Source organism: Setaria italica, chromosome IX (assembly GCF_000263155.2).
Source record: "Setaria italica strain Yugu1 chromosome IX, Setaria_italica_v2.0, whole genome shotgun sequence".
Taxonomy (NCBI): Eukaryota; Viridiplantae; Streptophyta; class Magnoliopsida; order Poales; family Poaceae; genus Setaria; species Setaria italica.
This window is the reverse complement of record NC_028458.1, coordinates 58,714,447-58,723,358: the sequence shown is the minus strand read 5'-3', so window position 1 is coordinate 58,723,358 and position 8,912 is coordinate 58,714,447. Positions and strand designations below refer to the sequence as shown.

General features: G+C 44.9%; 1 protein-coding gene across 4 annotated transcripts; it reads right to left on the bottom strand.

The window, feature by feature from the left end:
- Positions 1-863: 863 nt before the first annotated feature.
- On the bottom strand, positions 864-6,398 carry LOC101782843. 4 transcript variants are annotated; one of them, XM_012849187.3, is made up of 11 exons: positions 5,801-6,398; positions 5,367-5,423; positions 4,588-4,653; positions 4,115-4,285; positions 3,916-4,035; positions 3,292-3,784; positions 3,147-3,202; positions 2,957-3,051; positions 2,541-2,849; positions 2,187-2,424; positions 864-2,082 (listed from the first exon to the last, which is right to left on the bottom strand). In XM_012849187.3, exons 1-6 carry the CDS (start codon positions 6,374-6,376, stop codon positions 3,752-3,754), a joined length of 1,023 nt encoding a protein of 340 aa, XP_012704641.1. In that variant the 5' UTR covers positions 6,377-6,398; the 3' UTR covers positions 864-2,082; positions 2,187-2,424; positions 2,541-2,849; positions 2,957-3,051; positions 3,147-3,202; positions 3,292-3,751. The 4 variants fall into 4 exon arrangements, with proteins under 4 accessions (XP_012704641.1, XP_022679195.1, XP_022679194.1 ...); XM_022823460.1 differs by lacking the exons at positions 3,916-4,035; positions 4,115-4,285; positions 4,588-4,653; positions 5,367-5,423; positions 5,801-6,398 and having other exon boundaries at positions 870-2,082; positions 3,292-3,368; positions 3,431-3,744; XM_022823459.1 differs by lacking the exons at positions 3,916-4,035; positions 4,115-4,285; positions 4,588-4,653; positions 5,367-5,423; positions 5,801-6,398 and having other exon boundaries at positions 870-2,082; positions 3,292-3,744.
- Positions 6,399-8,912: the final 2,514 nt, after the last annotated feature.

Here is an 8,912-nt window from a genome sequence, read left to right as displayed (position 1 = left end):
TCTTCTGTTCCTAGGCTTCGGGCCTCTATCATTTGTACATCATATTTTCCACACATCTATAGGAGTCTGAAATCAATCTTGATCTCGCTGGCAACCACCTTTTGGGTTCGTATTGTCGGCTTGTATTTTGCCAAGTGATTGGCAAAAAAAATAGCAAAGAGTTAGAACTATGTTTCCTGCCATACCAATCCTTATCAACCCCTATGCAACCGAACAAGGCTGGAAGATCGCAAGATCGGCGGAAGATGCGGGAACGGAGCAGCAAGAATATTTCTTCTATAAACAAAATAGTAGATGGATCCCAACAACAGCAGTATTGTAGCTGAATGCAATTATATCACTGTATGGGTGTATGTGTTCTTCTCACGAAAATATTAGTATTAGTATTGCCAAGAACAGCAGTAACCTAAGATAAGAGAAAGTACTCACCACAGGAGTAAACAATCCAAATTGATCTCTCAAACAAAATGAGAGGGTAGCAGGATAATATAGTGGACTTACAGAAGTAGTAATCCAGAGCAAGCACCCAGAAGAGCAGTCTGTTCATGAGGCTTGCTTGGATCATGGCATTTGGCTGGCCTAGAGAATTCAAAACTACTTGTTTCCCTATTTTACCCTTTGTGCATAATCAACATAAATGTGTGTGTATACATACATACATACATACATACATACATACATACATACATACATACATATATATATATATATATGTATATATATATATATGTATGTATGTATATATATTTCTTGTATCTGCAATGAAATCCACCCACGCCATGAAAAGTGCAGTCTACTATGATCGAACAGGGATCTGTATTAAGCTGCATGAACATTATACTACTTCAACAGAGTTACAGAGCAAGCTGTTAGACAATAAAGTTATCTCAAGAAGCTAGTACTTAACAGAATGTGATCACAATTTACAAAAGAATCAATTATCTCAGGAAGCAGTAGTTAAGAGAATGTGATCACAATTCACAAAAGAATCAATGTACCAAGTCGGGACTTTACAATGGAGCAGCGCAGCTACAGATCATCCTATTGGCACCAGCAGTTTGTGCCATCAGAAGAAGTATACACAAGTATACGCCTATCTATCTCGTCAGTGTATGCCTAATTCTCCATCTACCTCTTTCACTTAGTAATGCTCATCATACTCACAGGCAGCAGTCGGACTCAGTTTCCCCGAGCAGTGTGTTGATTTGGGTTCTCACTTCTCACCTGATTTCTCACCACTGCAGCTACCTCCCTTGTCTTGACTTGGTCAGGCTCTCTACCTCTTGTTAGAAGTCGCTGTCCGGGACTGGCGGTGCTCTGGTCCATGTCGCAACTTATTGTCCAGCAGAAAAACATCTTGCTGCCTAGGCTTGTAGAACCTGTCAAGCTCACGGCATCTGATCCACGTCATGAGCTTCTTCTCCAAAGTGACCATACTATGGGTGACATAGGCTGATACACTATGCTCTTCCCTTTTCTTCTTCCTGCGTAACTTATGAAGTTCAACAGGTTCTGGTATCAAAGGCAGGTAAAACTCCTCTAATGCTGCAAATGATATCCATCTGAGAGGACCATCTTCAGCATGATTGTCCATAACTCGTATGTGCAGTTCTTCCCTTTGAGGGTCATACTTGTAGCCAAAGCACACAACAGCATGGTAGGCGCCAGAATTAGGAAACCTATACTCCATTGGTGTTCGTCTATAAACAATGTCACCAATGGCTCTGTCATAATCATCAAGTTCTGCCCATAGTATTCCAATTACGGGACCATGTGCACAGATAAGCCTCATTAACTGAAAGCCACCGATATCATGCAAACAATGATAACCACTTATTGGTAGCTTGATATTATTAGGCACGCGTTCAGTTAGCACACCGCCTTTTTGAGCAATCGCCTTCAGAATCTCACGAATATCAGCCCCATCTTCGCGGTTCCAAATTCCACGCTTGGAGCAAGCCTTTTTAAGTTCTGCAGGGACCTTTGCTTTGAAAGTAAAAGATCCTCTGCCATTTACCCTCTCAAAAGCAAGCCTGTGTTGTGCTTCGATGCACATCGTGCATGATGCAATTGTGCAGCTTCCTGACGCGTAGAAGCAACGCATTTGTTCAGTCATTAGCCATGTATCTAAGAGCGACATCAATATGGGGTTAACTGGAAACAAAAGCAAGTTTAGTGGAACTTACCATCCTCATTAAGGATTGGCTTTCCCATTACAGATATCCAACTGAATTCAGAAGGCGGCGTTGGCCGTTGTCGTTTGCCAAAGCAGCCTGCAATCCAGCTGAGAACTGAATTGCGGACAGATAGGAAACCCAACCAGCCAATTCTTACTGCAGCACAGATGGTGCATGAAATAGATCCATCCCGAGGAGGTGGGAGCTCTAGAGCCTGTACTGCTTTGGCCTTAAAGCTTCTCTTAAACTCCAAGAACGGCAAGAAAACAAAGAATTTGAAATTTAATTGAATCAGCGGGACAAATGTAACCAAAGTCAAATAAATGCAACAGTCTAATCAGTGGCTAGACATGGACTCTGTACCTTTGTTTTCTCCTGATGAAAGTTCTCAATAATAGCATCCGGGCTGGGGAAGAAGATGTTGCATTGCAGGTTCGTGTATAGCATGGTCAGTTGAGGAACTTTGTGATCAAGGGGTACTTGATGATGACGACGTGGCGAACACGTGCTTCCTGGCATGGTGTCTTGGGAGCCTTCGCCAGTGTAGAGGTCTTGACCAAATTCTTGAAACAGATACTCCACCCGCAGCGGCACCCGAAGTGCGTTGACAAGTGCTGTTATCTGAATATGATCTGTGAGGACCCTCGACTGTATAACTTCGACAAAGCACCACTGTTTTTAAAGAGGTAATGTCAGGTTTTCTCAAACAGATGCATTAGCAATTTAGATTCAGAACGAAGTAGTGCAAGAACCCAAGGGAAAGTAGTGGCGATACTTACATCTGTGAGAATGTTGACCTCACGGATAAGTGGTTCGAACTCGTCACTGTGCGAGGATATCCAGATAGCTGCTACCAATCCGAGGAAAGCGAAGACTGACCAACAAAATGTGATGTGTTGGAATATTGAGTTATGATAGAAGTGGAGGAAGGAAATCTTGGTACACAGGGGGGAGGGGCTTTTTACTCACTGTCGTTCGTCTTGTCATAGCTGTTGAAGTACTGAAGAAGTTTCTTTTTGCGGTAGCTGAAAAAGGGCAAATGTTCAGTTAACTACGTGAAATTCATTGGCAGAAAAACTCTGATGGAATTGCAGAAAATAAAACATATTAGAACCTGTTAGTTGTTTGTACGTGCTTCCATCTGCTGTGTCTCTTCCATCTCATTACTTTCTTTATCAGCTTCTTAAATTCCTAAAAGAATCAGATAATCAGATAAACACTATATATTGCAATAATACTTACACAATACTGACCGTTTATAGCAAGGTATGAACAGATATGAACATCATAAGACTCATCTTTGAAGCTTCTACCAGTAAACAACAACTGTTAAGATATTAGTTGAGAAAGACAAGATTATATAAGCAAGTAGGTAAAATTAAACATTTATGATCTGATGATCAGATGACCACACAAAGCAGCCCTTTAATGTCTCTAATTTTATCTCATTATTGCTGTTCTGTGAAAGTAAACTTATCTCAACATGTATTCCTATTAGCATTAGATTGTTACATTTTCAATAAATTTAAATTCGAAGATATGTCAACAGGGTGTAAAATGCTGATGGCATGTAACTATGCCACTACTGTGAAACAATGGTGCACATCCTGCAAATGATGAAAGAAAAAAAAGGAAAGTGAGAGGCCAGATCCAGCTTGTAGCTTGATATAACTTGAAGAAAATCATCTGTTAACATGTTTATCTCAGAAATAACAAATGTGAAGAAACGCGAGCTTACTTTGTGGCTTCTGGAAAATTCGGAGGCCCACCCAAGGCGCTCATGTTGCCTAGCCACTTCTTTAACAGCAACAAGAAGACGATGTTCCTCATGTGTATCCTGCCTATCAAGAACTTGCTCCTGTTTTTCAGTGACACAAATCGGAGTGTGAACCACTAAACATGAATCGTATTCTAAGGAAAGGGGGGAGGGACATTACGAGGTAGGAAAATATGAAGCTCCTGTAGAAACACTCTCCATCTCCACGCACTGGCCTAAATTCAGAATAGGTGCGACGAAGGTTCAGTGCATTTGAATGAAATTCCACTCCTCGTCCAGCAACCATTTCAAGGAGCCTGTAATGCCTAATGACGTCGAACATAGGGATTGTCTGCACAAACAGAAGAACAAAGGAATTCAAATCAAAATGATCTGAACCAGGAAGCAACAGATCTTAAAAGGAATTTTAATTTGTTATGTTGTCAGGTTTCCACATTATAAGAAAAGCTTAAGCCACTAGAAAAATGTAATGTCTTCGCTGATACCGACTGGTTGTTGTTCAGTGAAGAAAAAAAGAGAGCATATACCACATTTCCTAAGTTCAATAGAAATTCAAAGACAATTAGGTCCAATTGCCATCCAATGCGAATACTATCAATTAGAAGAGGCGCATAAATAGTATAGGAGTCAAACCTCGTAGTTCACATCGGGATTCGCTATTCTGGAATTTAGGTCGGAGATTCCTATCCTGTCCAAAAACTTTTCAACAGAAAATGGGTTAAAATTCACAATTTCTGCCAGAACTAGCAGCAACAGTGAATAATTAATGACAAGATGAAACATTTTGCACAAGGAAACAATTGAAAGGCAATGTGACTTTTTAAAATGGTACTACAGAAATTTCAAAGAAATTTATCTGAAAATTGTCTATATTGCTAATGATACTGTAACTTCAGACTGTTAGACCATTCATCAACACTAAATCATGTATACTTGGCTTCAAGTTGACTTGTTGTCTTACCAACACGGCAACCAGGATATTGCCCTCAATATACCATTACATTTTGTCGTAAAATGAAGAATAAGCCAAACACTGGCCGTTAATTAAATCAATGCAGGTAATAACACCTTAGAGTTTTTAGAGATTTTAGAACACATCACAACAACATCATTTATTTTCTTGAAATTCCATATCAGATCACAAGAGGGCCTATGAGTAACCAACAATCATCTAATCTGGGATGGACAGAAACTGAATTCAGTAGCATTTGCCCATGCTTTTATCTCTACCCTCTGATCCTACACCATTTTGTACATGATTTCTTGCCACAATTAACTTTATCATCTCAAGATTTCATATTGGAAGACAGAGAGATCCCAACCCCACATCTCAAACACAAATTGTTACAAGACTGCTCGCACCAGCCACCAATTACAAGTAAAAATGTAAGAAATATACAGTCATGTAATACCTTTCTCCAGATCGATCCCTTGTAATAATTTTCAGGCCATATTGTTGCTGACTTCACCTGTTCCAGAATTAACATCGAAGTCAAATATTCCAACAAGGGAGCAGAAAAAAGAAAACCAAAACTTATCCAGTCTTGTCACCTATTCACATTTATGCTTTGGGGCTTCCATGCCAGTTTCAGACATTAAACTAAACAGTGCAAGAAGAGTTGAATACAACAGCGCAAGAACGCGCACCTACATAGTCACTGAAAGATCGTTGCTAGTGCAAGAAGAACAGAAAGACAAAGTCCCCAATCTCGGATGCCACACAATTCCTTGGCTCCAGCCACTAAATCCTCCCCAAGGTCCTCAAGAACGGTAGGATTCGATTTCCCAAATCACAAGCAAGCAGGAATCACTCAAGAACGCAGTCGAAAGATCCAAGAAACCGCACCTGCTCCTGTTGCATCGCCGTTCCCTCCGGCTCGTCTTCCTGGTCAATATCCGCGTTCGCCTTGCTCTCCTCCAACAGCTCGTCGAGCACGTCCTTCATATACATTCGCCCTTCCCTCATATCCTTCCACTTAGCCCTCACCTCCATGCCGCTCTTCACCACCTCCGCGTCGGACATCGGCTTCTTACCTTTCGATTTCGAGGCGCGGACGGCGCGGGGCGGGAGTGGGGGCTTGCCGGTCGCGGACTTCGGCTCCCTTGCTCTCGAGACGGAGGGGGCCAGGGGCGGGAGTGGGGGCTTGCCGCCCGCGTAGCGCCGGCAGGAAGGAGCCCCGATCCCCGTGCCTTTCCGCTGGGCCGCAGCCGCTGCCTCCGCGGCGGTGGCAGCGAAGGAATTCCGGCCTCCGGCTTCCGGTGACCCATGGGCCCGTTCTTGGAGGCGCTCGGAGGGCGGAGCGGGGGGAGGCGGCTCTGCGGCCGCGGCGGTGGCGGTGGCGGTGGCGGCGTTGGACTCCTCGCTCTCGACCGGTTCTTCGGTTTGGTTGCCTTCTTGGTTCTTTCCTGAACCGGAGGCCATCCCGGCGGGAAAAGCCTGACGAAAGTCGGGGCGGAGGGACTGCTTCGCGAATTCTGGGAGAACGAAGGGGGCGGAGTGGGAATACGTGGAAGGCGTCGTTGTTAATTCAGGAGAGCCTGGGAGCTATTTATGAGGATGGAAATTAGCCCTTGTTTACTTGCGAATTTGGAAGGTGCCAAATTACTGTAGTAACACTGTAGCGTTTCGTTTGTATTTGTGAATTATTGTCCAAACATTGACTAATTAGGCTCAAAAGATTCGTCTCGCAAAGTACAACAAAACTGTGCAATTAGTTTTTAATTTCATCTACATTTAGTACTCCATACATGTACCGCAAGATTGATGTGATGGGGAATCTTCTTTTTGCATAGTGCCAAAGTTGGGAGTTGGGAGTGAAGTAAACAAGGGGTTAGCTGGAGTCGGTGGATGTGCAACGGAGGGTGAAGGGTGACGTGGTTTTCCGTTCTTGGCTGTTTCGTGGTTGGTTAATTGCGCTTGTTATGAAAAAGAAAATAGAGGTAAAATGTAGTGTTCATAGTACATACCCTACATACAATGGATACATATAGGTCACAAAAAATATGTCATGTAAGTTGATGAGTAGGTTGTTAGATGATGTATAAGATAGGAAAATTCTAGGTGTTGCAATGCACACTCTCCGACAATGCATGCTCACATGGGACAACTAAGTTAATATAACTCGAAATGCTATCTTTCTTATCTCTTTTTTTATAAACGCACTACAGTTGTTGCCTTGATGCATGGATGAACGCAAGCGTTAAGGATTGGGCTCACTTTTTTCCCCCTCTGTTGATATTTTTGGACATACAAATGTAATTAGTCAAATTTTATGGGCATAAAGAAGAGAACCATAGAATCAGGCATGTTATATCCTTGAAGGTAAAATTGCGTTGGAAATACGTTGGAGATATGTCATTTAATAGAGATACGTTGGAAATTTGGAATATAGCATGTCAACGTTTTGTAATCAAGTAGGAAGGTTTTTGATTCGCGACTCCAAAATTAGAGATATATAAAATTTCAAATATGTTATTTTTAAGTGTTTAAAATACGAGTAATAGCCAAATCTGCCTGCGAGAAGAGGTCTAGCATTGAGCCGTGGCGATCCTTCCCGTTCAGCGCCTCCACAGGCCCACAGGCTCGCTCCTCCCACGGTCCCACCTCATCGGCTAGCCCTCTCGGCCTCTCCTACCTACCTCCTCTAATCTCGCCGCCGGCCTCCACACCCCGATTCGGTCACCACTCACCAGGGATTGGAACGAAGGACTAATCCAATCAGAATCGGAATCCAAAAAGCGGACTGCAGCAGCGTGGTTTCTTGAGCCTTCTCCGATGGCTTCCCTTCCCCTATAAATTGGACATGATAGAGAGAGATCAATCTGCAAATAGACGAGACCGATCCTGTTCCGTTGCGCGATCGCTCGCTCGCTCGAGTGTTTGCAGAGACCGGATCGAGCTGAACCACGGCGATGGGATCCGTGCTGTCCTCCGCCTATGCCGCGCTGTGTTCCTTCGTCGGTGTGCTGCTTGACAAGGCGGAGAAGAGGCGGCTGATGGCTGCTCACCCGCAACTGCGCAACATGCCGGCCGACGAGTGGGAGGGTGTGCTGCGGTGGTTCAGGGAGCAAGACGCGCGTGACGCTGCTACCAGGTACTTGCCTCTCGTCGTCTTCTGTTTACGGGCTTTGACCTCTAGTATTTGTTCATACGTCTCCTATAGTATGACCGAATGAGCGTAAAAATTTGATCTTAATTTCAGACACCGCTTAGTGACCTTTGGGTTTAGGCTATTCTTAGTGGGGGTTTCATAGGAGTTTCATTCTCATTTAATGATGCAACACATCAGCAATTTTGATGACATGTCATGCTAATTATGAAGAGAGAGAGGGAAGTAGTTTCATCAAGATGAAACTCTGTATACATTGTTTCCAAGACTATGAAATTCGATGAAACTAGCATTGGGGATTAGAGAGTTTCATCTCATCTCATCACATCGAGTCACATACCTTACAATTAAATGGTATGTCCAGCTTATAAAACTACAAAATGAAACAATATCTCCCAATGCAGCCCGGGCAGCCCGGGGCCCAGATCCACCCCTGGGTACAAGCGGTGGAGATGGGGACAGATGTCCCAGCGGCCGCGACGGGGATGGTGGCGGTGATGGAGGAAGGAGAGCCTGCCCCCGCGGCCACGGCGGGGACAGCGGCAGCGGGGGAGACTGGGACGCCTGCCCCGGCGGCTGCGACAGAGGAGGCGGTGGCGACGGAGGCGGGGACTTCCGCCCGGAGAGCCCCGTCGGAGGTGGCACCGACGGCGGAGGCAGAGGTGCCGGCCCCAGAGGCCCCGACGGGGGCGGGGACGCCTGCCTCGACAGTCGAGACGGAGGGCGAGGCGGCCACGGGGACGCTCGCTCCGGTGCCCGCGTCGGAGGCGGTGGCGCTGACTGGCGGGCCCGCGGCAGCTTCGACGGGGCCAGGGGCGCGTGCCCCGGGACCATCGGTGAGCCCGGCGG

Bases quoted from the DNA above. Each gene is read 5' to 3' on its own strand.
- LOC101782843 (XM_022823459.1), bottom strand. From the start codon at position 3,341: ATGAGATGGAAGAGACACAGCAGATGGAAGCACGTACAAACAACTAAC. The intron at 2,850-2,956 runs GTAAGTATCGCC...CTTTAAAAACAG, and splicing joins AGGTCAACATTCTCACAGAT to TGGTGCTTTGTCGAAGTTAT. The intron at 2,083-2,186 runs GTAAGTTCCACT...TCTACGCGTCAG, and splicing joins GCCAATCCTTAATGAGGATG to GAAGCTGCACAATTGCATCA.